This window comes from Bicyclus anynana, chromosome 26, assembly GCF_947172395.1.
Source record: "Bicyclus anynana chromosome 26, ilBicAnyn1.1, whole genome shotgun sequence".
In the NCBI taxonomy this organism is placed as follows: Eukaryota; Metazoa; Arthropoda; class Insecta; order Lepidoptera; family Nymphalidae; genus Bicyclus; species Bicyclus anynana.
This window is the reverse complement of record NC_069108.1, coordinates 9,675,456-9,696,799: the sequence shown is the minus strand read 5'-3', so window position 1 is coordinate 9,696,799 and position 21,344 is coordinate 9,675,456. Positions and strand designations below refer to the sequence as shown.

General features: G+C 36.3%; 1 protein-coding gene across 1 annotated transcript in view; it reads left to right on the top strand.

The window, feature by feature from the left end:
* Window positions 1–21,344, top strand: part of LOC112052147 (uncharacterized) — a 35,286-nt gene that overhangs the window by 9,357 nt on the left and 4,585 nt on the right. The window contains 3 exon segments of the mRNA XM_052889711.1: window positions 11,133–11,215; window positions 17,819–17,953; window positions 19,925–20,984. Of these exon segments, the coding sequence (XP_052745671.1) occupies window positions 11,133–11,215; window positions 17,819–17,953; window positions 19,925–20,984 (1,278 nt within the window).

Here is a 21,344-nt window from a genome sequence, read left to right as displayed (position 1 = left end):
AACACAATACATAATAGTACAAGATTAGCCTACAGACACACAGTCACAGACAAGTACGTGGCAGACACCCACCGACACCGTTTATTCATGCTGCCCAGCAGGTAGCTAGAGACACGTAAAGTCCTTTTCATGAAAGAATTCCCCAGACGCGGCGCTAATGTCTTAGTGGCCCTCATTGTTATTTGGTAATGACTGACTTATTGTCATTTGTGTAAATTTTAGTTCAGGTTGCAAGGACTATACAGACATGAACCGCACAGACAAAATATTCTTTCCGCGAATACTGGCCGGGCGCGGCCCGTGTCTGTCAACGTATACGTTAATAAACACTGTATAGAATATTATTTTGTCTGCCACAACACGTGTCTGGCACGCTAAATGTCTGTAGATATAAACGGACGTTTATAAGGTCCGTATCCTAACACTAAGACTCCGCTGTCCGCCTGTCCGTCGGTCACCAGTGGTGCTAACATGCGAGCAGTATGTACATGCAAACATCGAAAAATGTCGTCGAATATAGAACAGTTAGAAAACAGTAGAGTTTTCTGTTTTTAATCAATTAATTAACCTTAGGTAAGTATATTGTACAATTAAAATAAATTATTTTACAAGTCAAATTTTTCAATGTCGGCAAACTAAAGAAATCACTTGTATATTTTACATACCAGCAGTTCCAACCATTCCCATAGGAACATGGGGATAAAATATAAACTATGTTACTCGCTGATGATGTAGCTCATAGGTGGAGGCTGAACAACATACCAGGTGTTCTCACTATATTCGTCTATCAAGCTGGGGTAATCCAAAAATCCAAAATCCCCAGCTCCGCTATTATTAGAGACATCGACAAAAACAGAACATTGTCGAATGTTGATGATAGTTCGCCTTAACACGGCCACGCGTTGACGCCATTTTGGTTCAACGACCCGGTGACATTGACATGGCATTCGGCCAGCGAGCCTGGAGCCGCTGGGATGCTGTGACGAGATGAAATCTCGCATTTAAAATAGATTTTTATTTTCGCTATGTAGGTAGGTAGGTCTGTAGTCTCGTTATCTTGTTCCTATCTTAACATTTATATACATAGTAACAGACGTACCGCGGTTTCACTCGCAAAGTTTTTTTTTTTATTGGTTTGCTAAACTGGCACCTAAACCAACAGAAAAACACTATGGCAACTAAATTTACGTAAAAATTATTCATTATTATATCATAAAAATATTTATTTGTGCTACTTACACATGAAATGTGATCAAATTTCTTTTTTTTTACCAACGGCATTTTTACACAAAGGAATAGCACAAGACGGCTTAATTTAATTAAATTTGTCACCTGTATAGCACGTCAAACAACACGACAAACACAGAGTGAGTAATCGCTTGGTGGTGTAGGTACTAACCCATAAAATGTGTAGTTTAAATGGCTTCACTCGTTTGCGCTATCATTCCTTCTGGTGTTTTTCTGTATTCTGAGACTGGCACAATGACTTAACCTAACATATGTTAAAAATGGCTTCTTCTAATCCTCACGTAAAGTTCCCGGATATAATATACCCTATAGTACTCGGGATAATGTAGCTTTACAACTGTGAAAGAATCTTTAAAATCGGTTCAGTAGTTTTTGGACCTATTAATATTAGTATAGACTACAGATGTCCCGCAGTTTCACTCGCGTAGTTCCCGTTCCCGTGGGAAAAGAGGGATAGAAATATTGCTTATGACACTCCCAATAACATGGCTTTTTTAGTAAAAGATTTTTTCAATTCGGTTCTGTAGATATACATAGATTACCTCCTACAACACTTTTATGCAACGACTAGTAGACGCTGCGCTGTTTTAACTCGCGTGGTTCCCGTTTTCGTAAGAATACGGGGATAATTTATAGCCTATAGCCTTCCTCGATAAATGAGCTATCTAACACTGAAAGAATTTTTCAAATCGGACCACTAGTTCCCGAGATTAGCGCGCCCAAGCAAACAAACAAACAAACTCGTCAGCTTTATAATATCAATAACTTTTATCTATTCGAAAAGCCAGCGATGTCGAATACTGTTCTAATTTAGATATAGTTAAATACCCACTTGACATAACTTTTTCCTATTTATTTAGTAATTAGTTATTAGTAAACAGAGGTGTGGTTTTTGGGTTAATACGATTATCTCTAACGTTGACTGATAACAACTTGGGATTACGTAATTTTCCGATAAAATACCTCAGTTTATATAGGATTTTTACAGCCCCATTGGTCTAGCTATGTGGTATCACGAGGTACAAGGTTCAAGTCCTGGATCGGGTTACAGACCAATTCATTCTTCTAAGATACAATAGAGAAATAAATATTACTTTCAACCAGTAGTTGGGAAATCGGTGTCGGTGTTGCAAGTCGGGATATGGGAAGTTTTTCAATGAAAAAAGCGGTATTCTTAATCCGTCAAAATCGGGACGTCTGGCAACGCTGGTGGTGTTATGCCCCCCGTGCCTCGAAGAGCAAGTGAAGTCATCGTACCCTTAATTATTATTCATCATCATCATCACATCAGCCGATGGAGTCCACTGCAGGACATAGGCCTTTTGTAGGGACTTCCAAACATCACGATACTGAGCCACCTGCATCCAGAGAACTCCTACAAATCATTAATAAATAGTAGTTGTTAAATAAACATTATAATTAACTAGCGGACGCCCGCGACTTCGTCCGCCCTTAGCCCTCTTTAATCCAGCCCTTACAGTAGTATCGCTGTGAAAATGGAGTAACTTCTCCCGTTTTTCCAACATTTCCCTTGACTGCTCTGCTCCTATTGATGGTAGCGTGAAGAAAAGTATACTATAACTTGCCCAGGAGTATGAAGAACAATTGTGCCAAGTTTTGTTAAAATCCGTCGAGTAGTTTTTGTTTCTATAATAAACATACAGACAGACAGACAAAAATTTTTCTGATTGCATTTTTGGCATCAGTATCGATCACTAACTACATTTTAAGTATTCCATAGAGCGTATTGTTAATGAAAATGACGTCATCACATCACAATGGCAGTTGAGTGACTATTGCGCAGTTGATACGTCATTTTCATTAACAAATAGTTGATATTAATTTGATGTTAATTTCAAATGATTGTAAATATAGTTAGTGAATAGTAAGAATAGTCTGAATAACGCGAGTAAAACCGCGCGGTACGTCTAGTTATTATTTAGTCCGATTCTAGGAAGTCCATGGATTGATAAAGTTAGGTATATCTACCTACAAGAGTCTATACTTGTCACCACGTGTACTATATCTTGATGGATATACACAGATAATAGACACATATATGTGTCAACATACATAGATATTTTGATCGATAGCTTACAAATTTGAATTGGGCCTAACCCAATGATAATTTAGTACTATAGATCGGTTACGTCCCTACAAAATCACTTAAAATAATGATCTGAATAATAGGCTACAGCTCACATGCACAATTTTGTCTTTAATTCCTTTGACGGCCGCGTGGCGCAGTGGGTAGTGACCCTGCTTTCTGCATCCACGGCCGTGGGTTCGATTTCCACAACTGGAAAATATTTGTGTGATGAGCATGGGTGTTTTCCAGTGTCTGTGTGTATTTATACATTATATAAGTATCAATATGTAGTATATAATTGTATATGAATATTATAATATCAACTATCTTAGCACCCATAACACAAGCTACTCTGTATGCTTACTTTGGGGCTAGATAGTGATGTGTATTGTTTAAGTATATTTATTTATTAAAAAAAAAAAAATTATATATTTATGTATATATAGTTTTTACACTTCCTGAACACACAACTCGACATTGTAGACGATATTTAGGTATTATTTGTTTAGATAACGTTCGTTAACCACAACTTACATTGAGTTGACTCAGCGCCTTATTTTTCATGCGCTAGTAACACATCTAACAGTATTTAATATCATTGGCCTAACCTCTTATTCCGTGAGACTCGTGCTCAACGTCATTGATGAAGCTGTCTGATGGGACTCGAACCCTGGACAACACGATCACAATATTGTTATCGAGTATCAGCAGTGGGAGCTGGGGTTGCCAACATTTTTTCAGAAAAATATAGTTTTTTTATGAAAAAAGCAAAAATTTACATTCATTTGTAAAAAAACTACATTTTTACTGATAGGTATTCTGTTTCACATTTATTTTTAATTTTGGACAGATAAGTTCGGATACATTATATATGCATGATAAAGCATATCTGTCTAAACTAATGTTCAATATGTTATAAATGAAAATTTTGTTTGTTAGACTTCAGTATTGAAATATAGTATTTTATGTAAGTAGGTACTATATATTTCTTTAACAGTATATAGTACGCAGATTCGAAATATAGTACAATACTATACATATATTATAGTACGGTTAGCAACCCTATAGTATGCGCATTATCATCTGAGTCGTCCGGTCATAAAAGTCAAAAAAGATAGGAATGTGCAGCGCGCCTACCTGCGCACCCTAATTATCGATAAACGGCTACCTGCGCACGTGCTAATGATGAGTCAATAATGATTTGGACGATTCTGATTGGTCGGTTTCTAATGTAATTGCATTGCGTATTTTTTTTGCTATATGCATGTGTTACTCGTTGCGCACTATGGATACTAATATATAATAAATTTGGCAGAAGACGAAGATTCTGATGATGAAGACTCAGATGAAGATTAATTTTATTTAGTTAATAATTATATAATATGAAATATGTATTATATTAAATCAAATATTGTTAATTTTTTTAATTTTGTGAACAAGATACGATAATAAACTTTACTTATCGATAATATGTCTTTCATTGTTACACCCTTCACTAGACGGCTCCATAAGACCCATAAGTGCAAGCGAGATAGATATAGAGAAATGATTTATGGCCCTAAGACTCAGTTGTTAATGCTATTAGTATAGTGGGAGCGGTGAGCGGTCAGTGAAGTCGGTCGCATTATCATAGAGTAGGTATTGTTATCGTGGCGGGAACAAAGCGGGCCGGGTCGCGGGCCTCTTGCTAAATACCTACCGCTCACCACGACCATACAAATCAAAAGTTATTTATCTATACTTATAATAAATCTGTAGAGAGGTCAATTCTGTACATGAAATATATTTCCAAAAAAAACTGTCTGTATGTTCTTTATAGAAACAAAAACTACTGGACGGATTGTAACGAAACTTGGTACAATTGTTCTACATACTCCTGGGCAGGTTATAGTATACTTTTCATTACGCTACGATCAATAGGAGCAGAGTAGTGAAGGGAAATGTTGGGAAAACGGGAGAAGTTACTCAATTTTTCAAACTTCCGTCGCGTGTGCAGCCTTAATGGGTAGGGTAGGGGTAGTGTAGGGGCAGGTTGGGGTAGGGGTAGGGGTAGGAGTAGGGTAGGGTAGGGTAGGGGTAGTTGAAAGTAGTTCACATCGACTTTCACGCGGACGAAACCGTGGACGTCCGCTAGTACAGAAATAAATGTCGAGTTCAAAACTTTGAACAAAATGTAGTCTTCACCGCGCCGTACTTACAGTGGAATTCATAGACGTAGTAGGGGCACCCCCAGGGGATCATTCAGCCGCTGAATATCGAATTTAACCTCTATTTGTTTTAGAATTTGACGCTCAGCGAGTGAATGATCCCCTGGGGGTGACCCTACTACGTTTATGAATTCCACTGTTACTCACGATTGTTAGGGGATTTTGAAAAATATTAACGAGACCTGTTAGCTAATAAACCAAAAAGTCGTTATATAGAGTGTAAACAGTGACGTATTACACACGCGTTCACCTAATTTGTCAAAAACCCCTCGAGGCGTTATTGTTATGTAAATGTGTAACATACAGTATGTTATCAATACCTATTCTACGCCTTATTCATTGTCAAGGCTAAGAAATCCCACAAGAGGCGAGATATAGTAGGAGCCAAGCGATAAGAGAGCTTCGGTTAGCATGAACATCAGTGTAAGTGATGCAATATCTTGCTTAAGAATAAATTTATTTATTTAGACACTCGCGACAAAATAACCATTTTCACGTAGGCGAAAACTTCTCTCTATCCTAATCTAACAAAACAAAAACATGTATCTACTTACTTATTTAATTTGTATGTCTAAAGAACATTATTTATTTCTGGATAACAATGTAAAATCGAATAATGAAGAGTTATGATTGGTTCGTTTGTTTGTTATGCATGTTGGTAACAGAAAAAATAATAAAACTTTAAATTTTATTTCGCCGTTTTGGTATACCCGTAAACATTTTGAGAGTGATATCTATATATATAAAATTGAATTGCTGTTCGTTAATCTCGCTAAAACTCGAGAACGGTTGAGCGGATTTTTCTTATCTTGCGGATTTATATTCGTGAAGGTATAGGGAAGGTTTAAAAGGTGAAAAAATAGGGTAGGGGTAGGGTAGGGGTTGGGGTAGGGTAGGGGTAGAGTAGGTTTATGGTATAGGGATAGGGTAGGGGTAGGGTAGTTGTAGGGTAGGAGTAGGGTAGTGTAAGGTAGGGATAGGGAAGAAGTGCAAATAAATAAATTAATAAGTCAAAGCGAAGCTTGAGCAAGTCCGCTAGTAAAAAAAATATTTTTCTTCAAGAAACATACTTTTATTAAAGTAGTTAATTTACCAAATCCTTTTTATACACCATATTGTCATAATCATTACTTGTATACGGGGGTATACCTGGGTTGTATGGGCCTGGGTACATTCACATTCGCCTTTATAAATAAAAATAAATGAAAAATTAAATAGAATAGAATTTATTTATTTTAGGCACACACACCCATATTATGAAAAATATAAAAACAAAAATCAAAAATAAAATTAAAAAATCGAAAAATGTCAGAATAATATGAAATGTCAGTTATAAGCATTTAAGTCATTATTTTCTGGTCAACTTACAATTTCCGTATCGGCATGGGCACTGTAATATGTCTGTCACAGCAGTGACGGACGTAAATACAGTCGAGCCTTGCCGCGATAGCTGTAATCACCCTTCGAACCATCGACAAGCATCTTTTCCTTATAATAGTGTTATAAAAGTCTGCTCGCGCGTCTGCGACCATCCATTTATGTTACACTAGCTGACGCTGCGCGGTTTTACCCGCATGGTTCCCGTTCCCGTAGGAATATGGGGATAATATATAGCCTATAGCCTTCCTCGATAAATGGACTATCTAACACTGAAAGAATTTTTCAAATCGGATCAGTAGATCCTGAGATTAGCGCGTTCAATCAAACAAACTCTTCAGCTTTATAATATTAGTAAAGATTTTGGTCTATGACCGAAATATTACCTCAATACCCAAGCGCTCTTTTTTGTTGACACCACTTAAGCGTGGCGCGCATTGCATCATGTCGGCTAATGGTTAAGCTATACGCGCATGTCTGATGTCGGGTTACGCAAGTATCCGAGTAGGTGACCGCTTCACGTAACACTTTCTACATTAGGAGATAACCTCTTTACCGACTTACAGGAGACGCTAGTTTTGATTATTTTATTATTTTTATCTCTTATCAAGCTTATAGCAGTCTATCTGTCTGTCTGTCAACCGAAAGAGGGTGATGTGTCGGTACCTATAGCTTGGCAAGTTTCTCGATGACACTCCCATAATATGCAGTGCTAGTGGTAAAAGAATTTTCAAAATCAGTTCAGTATTATGCAGCCATTAGCTACAATACAATACTATTAACCTTTTTATAGTATAAATAAAATAGATAATAAATAAAATAAAAAGCTTTTATTCTAGTACCATTATTAACCGACTTCCAAAAAGGTTCTACGTTCGGCTGTATGTATGTTTTTTTTTTACAATTTTAACTTACAATCTAACATTAATTAAAAAGAAATAATTACACTAAATACAAGTCGCCTGTACGGCGTAGGTCTCCCCCAAATCTTTCCATAATTTCCTGTTTCGCACTGTACGCATCCCGAAATCTCATCTACACTAATATTATAAAGCTGAAGAATTTGTTTGTTTGAACGCGCTAATCTCAGGAACTACGGATCCAATTTCAAAAATTCTTTCAGTGTTCGATAGCCTATTTATCGAGGAAGGCTACAGGCTATATATTATCCCCATATTCCTACGGGAACAGGAACCACGCGGCGTCAGCTAGTCGTATAGAAATGAAAATTGGTCAAATCGTCAAAAACTCAAGGCAGGTGAAATTAAAGGAAAAACTTACTACTTTTTACACAATTATTGCTTTCACCAGCGGAAATGCAGCTTTCTTGCTATAGATCCATTTGCCATTATTTTACAATTTAAAAATACGATCGATGATATAAATGAGTATCAATTCTCATATTGTAGACGTAGCAGCGGCGAAGAGTGCATGTAAGCCGATTCCCGCCGGGTTACCTATAAAAATCCTTGCATAGTGTAAGGTTCAGGCCAGTGTGGAAGTTAAACGTCGTAGTGCACAATAACAAATTCACTAATTATTCACTTTTTTCACTGAATGCCCGACTCGACCGCAGTCGTCGTACCCCCCTACCGACCTTTTCCCCCAATTGGTCGGCCGTGATTGGTCGACATCGATTGCTCGAGCTCACTGATTGGTCGACATTAATTGACCATCTTTTTATAAAATAAGAATAAAAGAATACTTTTAAAATTTAAAGTACATATAACAGTTAATTATTCTACAGAAACCTAACAGTAGGTAGGTATTCATTGTTGTACTGTTGGAGTTAATATCACTATGTATGAATTTACTTTTCTTTGGAGCGGCTTACCTTCATCTGAATTCCATCCTTCGCTACTGAGACGTAGGTATTCTTTATCGACAAAAGTCACGTAAATTACCTACTTTAGTACTTTATTGAGAAACTATACCTATCTACTTGTGACTTGTAATGAAAACGTCCCAAAACGTGAAAGTTTGTATGTCTGTTACTCTTTTACGCAAACACTCTTGAATGTATTTGGCTGTAGAATAGATAAATGAAACTCTAGATTAACACAAAGACAACTACTTGGCTATTGCTAGGTAGATCACGATCGTTTGATGGACTGACGTGTGCAGTAATTGTTGACCTTATGATGAGGTCAACTAGCTCTATTAGGCACAGTAGCTACCTGACAGGTAGTTTAACATCATTGGAGTTTTAAAGGTCATAACTCATTAGAACTACGGCACATGACCAGTGCCACCTCGTCCTTACCACCAGCTAAAAAGACAGAAATGTCGTTTGCCGAAAATTTTGGTGTCTTTTATTGACCCGACTGCAAGAAGAGTTATGTTTTTAACACACTTAAATATGTACCTATTTAAGAAAATCTTGGAAGCTTAATTTGATCCACTTACTCTTCCACTTACTCTTCCACTTCCACTTACGCTCTGAGATCAGTGTGCCTAGTGGGAGTTTTCAATATTTTTATACTGTTACTGTCACGTAACGTAAACGCAAAATTTATATGGAATGAAACAGTTGTACAGTAGTGCCACTAGATGGCGCTGTTTCAATTCCTTAGAAATTCGCGTTTACGTTACGTGACGGTAACAGTATCAAACTGCCACTAGGCCCTCTGATGACAATATACAACTAGCTAAGAAACGTCACGTCATTACAAATCCAATATGGCGGCCTCTCCAAGATGGCGGACTGGGTGTTTAAAATCCACCCCCAAATGAAAGGGTTTTCTTTCAGGAATACGAAAATTAGTGCGTGCTATAAGCTTGTTTTTTAGTTTTTTAACTATTAATTATATTATTCATGCATTTATACTAACATTATAAAGAAGAAGAATTTGTTTGTTTGTTTGAATGAACGCGCTAATCTCAGGAACTACTGGTCCGATTTTAATTTACTTTTTGTGTTAAATAGCCCATTTATCGGGGAAGGCTATAGGCTATATATTATTCCTACGGGACAGGGAACCACGCGGGTAAAACCGCGCGACATCAGCTAGTATCTTATAAGTATGTAACTATGTAATATTCTTTATTACCTCATATCTTCGAAACCTCTGAACGGATTTCCGTAAGTAATTGAGATATCGTTAGATGCGTCTTGATATCTCAAGTTTTCTTAGAAAGATAAAGTTAAAAAAAAAAACAATACAACGACTGTGAGATACTATAGACTAGAGGTGAAAAAAACGTCTTTGCCGGTAGGGTGGTAACTAGCCAAGCATCCCACCAGCCAGACCTGGACCAATTAAGAAAACCTCAATCAGCCCAGCCGGGGATCGAACCCAAGACCTTCGTCTTGTACATCTACCGCGCATTCGACTTCGCCACGGAGGCCGTCAAAAAGTTATAAAATATGGAGTACCTAAAATGGAGTGACCTGTATGACTGATTGAAAGTCTGGACCCTTGAGACCTGCTGCCTTTCAAAGTCATTGTGATCCAAATTCCATACGAAGTGACTTTTATTTATCCGGTTACCGGACGATTAGCTCCAACTCCGTAATTACCATACCTACGGATATGCTAGGAGAATGGATTGAAATATATTTCAGCTTTTATAAAATGCGGATGGTTAAATACTGCCAAAATTGCTTTGGATTTTTTTGTTGTATGACTTTTTAATCCTTTAGGATTTTGAAAAATCTGGAATGACATTATTTTTAGTATTTTTCTGGTAGTACAAATACTTACCAATTTTAACAAATTGTATGAAAAATTTAGGACTTTCCATACAAATTTTCAACCCATGATTTAATTTTCGCAACTAAAAGTATCCTTTAACCTTCTACTTAATATGGTCTCAAATCGTTCCAAGTTTAATTTAAAATCATTCAGTAGTTTCAGCGTGATGCCCGGTCAAGATTAAATACGGGCAGACAGACAAACAAAAATTAAAAACGAACACTTTTCTGTTATTATTGTCTGTAAAGTCGGTTTTCTGACGATAGTTGAACGTGACAACGTCAGAAAATACTGATGGTATGGTTGCATTTTTTGAAAGAAAGAGCGAGATATATTTTATTTCTTGTAAAAGAAGTTGGCAACCCTAGAGCGAGGGAACGACGCATGACGTCATCTTTTTTCAAGTTTGCATCTGGCTTCATCGAATTATAAGACGTTGTCACGTCAAAAATTTACCTGTTACAGTTAAAGTATAAGTATAGATAGATTGTTGTAATGTTGTTGCTGTTGTTGCAGTCGCTGGTGCCTGTCGTCCTTCTGGAGCGCCGCCACAGTGGTCCTGCAGCGACTGATCGCTGCGCGCATCCCGCGGGTTCAAGGTGACTAGCATCGCTTGCAGTTTTGGAGTTAAACTTATTTACGTACATTTACGTACATTCGCGGTTAATGTGCCACGAAATTTATAATTTATTTATTTATTTAAGTTACATTTCCATTATAATATTTAACATATGTCATAATTATTACAAATGGAACCCTGTGAGGGTGTTGTAACTACAAAGTAAAACTTAACTTAACTTAACATAACATACGATAAGATAAGTAGAGAGGCGGATTTATTGTTTTTCGGTCAAAAAGTAATTAATTTTATATTAAAATATTGACCGTAACTGGAAGCTTTATATTGAGAGTAGCATTTCCGTTTCCGTCGATTTCATACCAGTTTTCGTACTTTTATTGACGTCACGTCTGGCTATGTGGCGCCACCTGGCGGTGTCGGGCTCGGGAAGTTTCGTAAATCGCTGAGCGCGACTTTAGCTCATTGGCGTTTTGTTTACCGTCGAAGCAACATCTTGCAATCAGTTGGTACCCGACATTGCAAGATAAAGTGTAATAAGTGAAGTGAATTCGCTGTGAGTACTTTATATTTTATTACGTTGTTACATACAACGTTAATGTAATTAACGTAAAATTATGTAAAATGTAAATGTAAAATTTCAAATTTCATTTGAAAATAGTACGTGATCATTATTTTAACGGTTTTTCCGTTCGGATCACTACTTCATGTGTTTGAAAGTCTTGCTTTTTTGCAAATGTTTTCGTACTTGCATGTATATAATAATATTTTCTTTGTAGTGATTTTTCAACAGTTAAAATAGTATTAAAAGTGGCGGGGCCCAGCAGGCTTCCTAAAAATGTGAACTCAGAAACCAAAGTGAACGTTCTAGCAATAGACTGTTGTCTAACATATATACTACAAAACGAACGCGTGGCCAGTGGCTTTCGTTTCAAAGGAGTACGTAAATTACGAATGCTCGAAGACAAGTTAGACAAAGAGTTTTTGGAAGTTACTCAAACATATTGTTACTTCAATTCAAACCGGCATTGAAAAAAGGTTCACAAATCCCGCCAGAATTTAGCAGAGGAATTTTGATTGGATGTAAATTACTGGCCTTATAAATCGCCACCCCACGCAGGGGCAAGGCGTAGACACTGTTAACGTCGCTGGACACATTTGCAGTCAAATATAGGTCTAATAGATTACCGCCCCTCGCGGGGGCAAGGTATGCACAGTTTTTTAACGTTCCTGGACGTATTTGCAAAACCAACTTACTGAGTAAGGTATAGAAAGTTTAAATATTCCTAGACGTATTTGCACAGTCAAATACCGGACTAATAGATTACCGCCCCTCATGGGGACGAGGTTATAGAAAGTGTTAACATTCCTAGACGTATTTCCAGTCAAATACTGAGGATCGCCGCCCCTCGCAAGGGCAAGGCACGAAAAGTGTTGAAATTTCATCACGTAGAATACACAACACGGAATATACATACAATGCGCAAACGCTCATGCACAGCCATGCTTGCATGATAATTACAACCCACCCTCGCGGGGTGTTTATCTCTTTATATAAATTATTCAAATACCGGTGTCCTTGATCGCCACCGTCGCGGGCGTATGCATGAAGAGTAATGTTCCATCGCGTGGAACATACAGCACGGAATATACATATCTGTAATGCGCACACGTTCATGCACAGCCTTGCTTGCATGATCAATACAATCCACCCTCGCAGGGTGTTTATCAACGATGTATGGATACGAATATCTTATCTATCTATATAAATTATTCAAATACCCGTGTCGATGTCGTGTGTGTGATCGCCACCCCTCGCGAGGGTAATGCATGAAAAATGTTAAGATTCCATCGCTTGGAACGCTTGCGCAGCCTTGCCTGTATGATCATTATAATCCACTCTCGCGGGGTGTTTATCAGCAATGTACAAGAGACTAATGTCCTAAAGCCCTTGCAGGCTGACTCACTATCTTTTACGTTTGCTAGTTGACATATACAAAATTGAGTTTCTATGTAAAAATGTCATTTATTGCTTACTCGTGAATATCCCACAGTAGGTAAATGACATTTTTCCAATTGATATAGGTTGATAATAAAGACCAAAATAGTGAATAGGCCAACTAGATTTGTAACCAATGGGTGAATTAATTACTTTGTAACAATGGCGTAAAAATCTGATGAACGAAAGCGTCAGATTAAAACATCATGTACATTTTGGTATAGAGGTTAAAGGCAGGAAACTTATTTTTCCGAATACATCAAAGTTTTCTAAAGGTATTACTGGATGTATACAGTTTATTATTTGCAAAATTTATAACCATACTCCAGGTTTCATAAAACTTAGAAACAAACGAAAAGGTAAAACATATTATGATACCCTCCGTCACCTAGCAAATGTAGAAAAACGCATAAGCGGTAACATAAAAATTTCTATTAAAACAAAGGATTCTAAATGAATCCTTTTTCAGGGGCTCGAGGCCCATCAAGGGTATTAAGCTTTAAAGTTTAATGCATCCAGAAAACCTAAAGTATTTTGAGATAGACTACATTTCAAGCGGTCTTTTTAGCCACCTTTTTCACCACCTTTTTCAGTGGGAGAAAATGGTGGCACCAGAAACGTACAGAGGTTAATCTGAGGTTATCTCCTACCGTTCTCTCGAATAACCTCGTGTTTTTCTTAATCTATATGGAACATCGTTCCACACTCCTGTTTTGGAAGAAATATCAACAATTGTCTACTTAATGAAATACAAAGGATCATAAAAGCACCATGCTCTGTTGTTAATACTGAAACCGAACCAATATTTAACCTCATTTCCACTTGCTAAATACGCACAGCATCAAAAACTCAGTTTGAAGAATAGACACAAGCCTACTTGCATGTGTATGTAATAAAATCCCAAAGGTGCTTCCTACGTTTTGTATACAGGGAATTGTTGGACATTACTTCCTTGTCATTTGAACTATGCATGTCTCTTTCTCAAATACTTTCTCAATGCTATCGAATTCGCAGCATGTTTTGTAAGAGATATGTAGAATTAAGAATCGACAATTTTATCATTTACTAAGAAAATAATACGAAGCGTAGATGTAGACTATATCGAAAACTTGCCGTTACCATTGAATGAATGAATGACCTTACTTCACTGACACCCTCAGCCAGTGTTTTTGTTAGTAGCAGATGCCTTTGACCACGCTTGGGCAGCGTTACTAAACATTCACCCTCTGAGGTATTCATGGTCACGAGAGGAATAGGTACTGCATTCCAATAAAAAGGAAATGTATGTCATACTACTCGTATATGCCCCTAGAATCAAACTCACCTCCTAAGCAACATTCAATAGGACAAAATGATTGCCGTTACATATTATGGAGGAAAAGAGAGATGAGTTTACGACAGTACACAATAGTATACGCGGCAGGAACAACAAGCATGCAAATCACTTGTTATACAACATCGCCATCTTCCTTACTTGGCGCTTTCATTACTGTAGCATAGAAAAAGTGATTGTGAAATAGGGTATGTCGGTGACTGATCTATTCTGATCTGACTCATTAAATAAGGTACACGTAGTCCATGATTACTTGTACGTATCCCGAGATGTAACTTACGCTCAAGTTGTTTTATACGATGTGTACAGTGTGTATAGGGAATTTCCCACTTGCTTTATGGTATCGCCACCACTTACACTGATTCTCAGAGAATCATCAGAATCGGTTGACAGGAATATATTTAATAGCCTTGATAAGAGTAAGTCTTATGTCATTTGGATCTCAGATTCCGAGTGCTAGCAGTACCGATAATTCTATAGAATGAAGACAAATTTATTATAATCACGACAACGGACTTAGCAGTTACAAAACTGTTAGAGGTAGTCTTCAAGAAATATTGGAAAACCTGAAATTATTTTTAATTTCCTGTCAAAACTTAAAAATCGGCTTGTGTAGTGTTTGTCTAAAAGTAAAAGTTTTAGTACATTATATGACCTAATGTCTAAGAACTGACTCAGTTTAAGTTTCTTGAATCTTCAAGTAACCTACTTAAGAAATCAATAACTTTGTAAAGCATATCCTTAAATTCATGCCAAATTGTTAAGAAAGCCTAAAAATTCCATGCCACCAGTTTGGAATGTTAGTAACTTCTTAATAAGATATTTTTTCAATAGTTATATCTTTGTAGGTACACTCTGAAAGGCGTGTATATGACCTAACATTACTTATTATAGGGATAACATAGTATAAAATCTGATGATTTTATTTAATTTTGGCCGCAATTTGGCTCAAAAACCGATAGAAGTATTTACTCTGGCTGGAAATTATTTGTAAATAAAATAATCACTATCATAGTTTTTCTTTAGGAAATAATAAGTCTATTTTATTATTAAATAAAATAACTATCCACTACGACTAAATGCAGCAAGAATTAATATTAGTAATAATTTTTTTAAAAAACCGCCTCGCATATGGTTATAGCAGAATGAGTAAAGACGTCACGTAAGAAATCTTCATAACGACTATATCGGTCAGCAGTGTTTTTCCTAAATAATTTAGTGTGAAATATCAATTATATGATGAAATCCCTAAAATTAAAAGTATTGAACTCCAATCCAAAAAATGTATGGTATGTTTTTAGTTCATTGATTATTTTTGAATGTGTTGAGAGTTGGAGTCGCGAGATGAACGAAAACACGTTAAGCACTGCTAACTGTTTTATTTATTAATATTTGTAAAATATAGTAAATGGCTGATGACATATTATGACACTTGAATGTCAAAGAGTTGACAGTTTGAATAAATAATATCCACAGACAATAGATACTTATTATTTTAGAATTTAAACTATCGTGAGTGTTATTCATATTAATTGATTATGAAACACGGATTATGATACTTATTACTGGCTACCATTGTACCGTAGACATGTATTTTTGCTACATTCCAACAAAATGGAATATTGTATTATGCACAGACACAGTAAGTCAAACTTCGTTACTAGCTTGTTCTCTAAATAAAGCCTAATCGAATTAGAGATAATATTGTTATAAAAAGTTTTATTTTAATAATCACATTGGCGAAATAATACCATAATGTGGCGTCACCAGGCGAAAACAAACAGGCTCTCAATATAAAGCTTCCAGTTACGGTCAATATTTTAATAGCAGCGTTTTACCTGAAATAAAACGCATATTAAAATACTTACCTCACTGGAAGCTTTAAGTAATTCCAGCCTGGTGATATATTGAGCCAATGAGCTAAAGTCGCGCTCAGCGATTTACGAAACTTCCCGAGCCCGACACCGCCAGGTGGCGCCACATAGCCAGACGTGACGTCAATAAAAGTACGAAAACTGGTATGAAATCGACGGAAACGGAAATGCTACTCTCAATATAAAGCTTCCAGTGAGGTAAGTATTTTAATATGCGTTTTATTTCAGGTAAAACGCTGCTAATATACTTTTTCAAGCAAAAAGGCGATATTTTAATTTTTTGTATATTACCCATAGATGGCGTTTTTATTATATTTTTGTAAGAAGTTTTACTTCAGTCGTGTGGTGTACAGCACACTTGCTTTTTACTTTAAAGAAAATAATCTCACAAAAATCACTAATATTTTCCGACAATTTCAGTGAGCCGAAGTAATAAAAATTTCAATAGTAATTTTTTACCCACCGCTGAAGACGCAAAAGTATATAGCCATTTATTTCTCTTCAAGCATCTAATCTACCAAATCCAAACAATTCTCGTGATTCTCTTGTAGTGGATAATAATAATAATAATGAAAATAATGATAATAAAATTCTTTATTTAGCTGAGTGCAAAACAAAAATAAAGAAAAAAGAACTAACTACATCAGAATCAGAATAAAACAAATTAATTAAAAAATTATAAAGGATTTCCTATTATAATAATTATAATATTTCTTAAAGTAGGTACTTGTCTACATATATAAATATTCTGTTATACAAGCAATTTGCATCTTCTTTGCTCATACTTTTACTTGTATATCTGTTGTTTTCTACTATTTTCTTTGTTATTGATTTTTTGGTGTAATAATATAAAAATAAATCAAAAAGCGACTGCACACCTTGGATAGTTTTGCAGAGCATGGCTTCCTGGTGTGCGGACTCTTCGTACATGTCAATCTAATTAATCTATAAACTAATATATCTATATTACCCCTTTTATTTTATTTATTTGGGATCGAAAACAGTTGTGTACAATAATATATCTTACAAAACTTAAAGTAAACTTAAAAACAAATATATAGTTTACATACACAACCCACATCTCTATCCACAAGTAATTATACAAAATGTAGATGGGGCTGATAAAAATGATTTTCAAATTAAATTATTTAACAAAGTGCTTTTATAGAAAGAAAAAAAAAATAATGAAATAAAAAAAGAAATGACACAATTACAATAAAAATTAAAATATATAAATAAATAGCAAAATTATTAATCGCTTTTAAGTGTACCGATGACCAACTTTTTAAAAATACCCACTCGACTGGCATAAATGTCTATGTTTTTGAAGTGCTTATATACGTCTGTGTCATTCTTAATGCTGCAGTGTTTGCTGCAGTGCTGGTCATCAAATGTAGCAGTGCTATTCTGATGTTCCAGCGGCGAAGCAGTGCAAGAGCCGGCCGGCCAGCTATGGGCACCTGCACCCTGAGCCGCGGGTGGAGTGCGAGGTGCTGCATGCACCAGCTCCGCATCACCACACCCTGGACGTGGTCTTCGTACACGGCCTATACGGTAACTTGCTATAACTTGCTGTTGAGTCGTCAGCGCGAGAGCCGCCCAACGAAGTTACTAGCATTGTCACAAACATATCCTGTTTAACCTAAAGCGTGCGTCAGATTTACGTTTAACAGTACTATGCCTCTACTTGGCATATACTCGTATACTACTAAATAATATTCGTTCTCTCTTTAAAATCAATGAAAGCCATTCCATCTTTAGCAGCATCTTTAAAAAAAACATTTGTTTCAAGTAGGCTTAGTTTACAAGCATTTTTGAAATGTTAGTTGACTATTTGTAAAAATTTTACCACCCAAAAATACTTTATAAATACAATGTATTTATTACATATATGGGAATTCACCATGTAAATATGGGAATTACCGTTTAAGGGCCAGGATGCCATTGTAATTTTAAACTAAATATTTACCAAATTTTTTTTTATTTCTTATTTTCTTATCTAGACTCCCAATTAGAATAAAACTGCATTGACAAGTGCACTTAACATCGACAGTTAAGTACTTGACAATGATTTTATTATACAGCAAACTTCAGCTGTGGTTAGTTACCACCCTATTGAGAAAGACATACCGCCAAGCAATTTAGCTTTCCGGTATGATGCTGCGTAAAGACCGTCAGAAGTACGAGTAGGATACACTTGTATCTACCGAGTAAGCCCGCTTCCACCTTAGATTGCATCGTCACTTATCATCAGGTGAGAGCGCAGTCAAGGGCTAATTTGTCACTGAATAAAAAAATATGGACACCTCGGGAACGCAACCCTAAAGCACACGTTCAGTGATTTAGCGTTCCGGTACGACGAGTCACGCCTTGACATTAGACGCAAGTGACATTGAGACTATTTCTGCCGCCGCCCATACGGCTTCAATTACATAAGTAACGATATCCACCTCACCGATGCGATTGCATTACCTTACACGCGGCGGATTATAACGAGTTACGCCATTTGTTGTAAACGGTTGACGCAGTTGTTCAATTCTATACTAATACTAGCTGACCCCGCGCGGTTTCACCTGCGTGGTTCCCGTTCCCGTAAGAATATGAAGATAATTTGTAGCTTATAACCTGAAAGAATTTTTCAAATCGGACCAGTAGTTCCTGAGATAAGCGCGTCCAATCAAAAAAAACTCTTCAGCTTTATAATATTAGTATAGATTACAAAGCTGAAGAGTTTGTTTGTTTGCTCGAACGCACTAATCTCAGGAACTGCTGCCCCTGTAGCCAAGTGGCACGACGATTCTCTTTCTACAAACGGAAACGTTTCAAAAACTAGAAACATGTATGTGAATGACATTTGCTATCGACAGGTCACGCGATTGAGATCTGTCATTCCCATACAATATTCTAGTTTTCGAAGCGTTTGCGATCGTAGAAAGAGAATCGTCGAGTCACTTGGCTACAGGGGCTGGTCCTATTTAAAAATTCTTTTAGTTTTAGATAGGCCATTTATCGAGGAAGGTTATAAGCTATTTTTTATCCCCGTATTGTTGCGGAAACGGGAACCACGCGGGTGAAACCACGCGGAGTTTACTAGTTTATTTATACACCATAAAACAAGGAAACAAACAATAACTAAAACTTTAAATAAATTATCAAGTTCAAAGTGAAAATTCATTGATTTCAAACGTCTAGTAATGTTTTTAAAATAGAGTAAAAAAAAATCGGTTGTCTGTAAAGTCGGTTTACTGACGATAGTTGAACGTGACAACGTCTTAAGAAAATACTGATGGAATGGTTGCATTTTTCAAGAGAAAATGTTCGTTTTTCTAAAATACTTACTGTTTAATAATCTTCATAGACCAGAATATTATTTCTTGTAAAAAAAGTTGGCAACCCTAGAGCTAGGGAACGACGCATGACGTCATCTTTTATCGAGCGTGCAGCTGGTTTCATCGAATTATAAGACGTTGTCACGTCAAAAAATTGTTCTAATCCTCATTCCTAAGACAAATTATCTGATTTCAGGATCACTGGGAAATACGTGGAGACAAGGCGAATGGCAAACAAAGTACGAGAATGGGCCAAAGAAAGTGGCTCTACGAAGACCGCACGCCGTACCTACCTGCAGGTGTACTGATGAACGAACCAAATGCTGCAGTGATAGTGGAAATGATAAAAGTCATCATGTTACAGAAGAAAGTCATGATATAATAAAAAAAAACGAAACAAATAATACTTATAAAGATATTCGACTAGATTATAATGAAAAAAATAAAATTAAAGCCAATAATGAAAATCATGATGAATTAAACAATGAAACGTATAACAATCAAATGAAGAATTGCAGTTGTGGTAAAAATGTTGAATCAGAAACCGAATATGTTAATAACTCTGCTTATGGTAATGTTAATTGCTGTGACATTGAAAGAGATACTAAAATAAGGCAGAAAAATTTAAAAGATGACATTAATGTCCGAAACAATATCAGCATTATTAAAGCAACGGAAATAAATATAAATAGTGATAATATCTTAGATTATAATACCCGAATACCATCTTCGAATAACCAAAAAAGCATAAGTGATATAGATGTAACGAAAGATTATTTTGAGTTTACAAATGATGAAATAAATCATACTAATCTATTCAGTAATGTACAAACTGATTATGTCACTTGTAATAACAGAGATTTACTTGTAAATGAAGAAGATAAAAATATATATGACATACAAAAGATATTGCCCAAAGAAAACTTGCTTATAACGGAGAAATTTTACAACAATACACTTTTAGATGACGTGGATATTGGTAGCTACGAAACTCAAGCGCAGTTTGTCAAAGACTTGTTTGAAAACAGCGTCAAAGTGACAAGTGATTGTGAAAGTGAAAGTGGAGTTAAGGCGAGCGACTGCAAGTGCGAAGTGACGTGCGAGCCAGGGTGCGGATGCATCTGTGACGACTGCTACTCACCCTGTTGGCCGAGGGACTGGATAAGGGAGGATTATCCTGGCGCGAGGGTGATATCGATCAATTACACCAGCGACCCTTATTTGTGGAGACCACTTTGGGTGAAGGAGAGTAAGAGGTTAGTTTATTATGAGCTATTATTTAACTTGACCAGTAAGCCTTCAAACTATTAGGGAAACTTGGAAGTTTTTGGACTTTCTGACATACGATTGGACTCTTTGGTATACCTGTATACAGTGACTATTAATATATAAACCGTACGAAAAAAAAAATATTTTACTCGCACAGTTACTGGATAAAATTGTATATTGTTATTAGACCGACATGTTTAATTCATACGGTAACCGGAAAAATAAGATGAATTTATTTTTCTAGTTAAGAATATAACTTGATGCTGGTCTGATGATAAAGTCGGATTGTGGACAACTAATAATCTCCTCCTCTAGTAAACAAAATAAGATAAATCCATCAAGTTTCG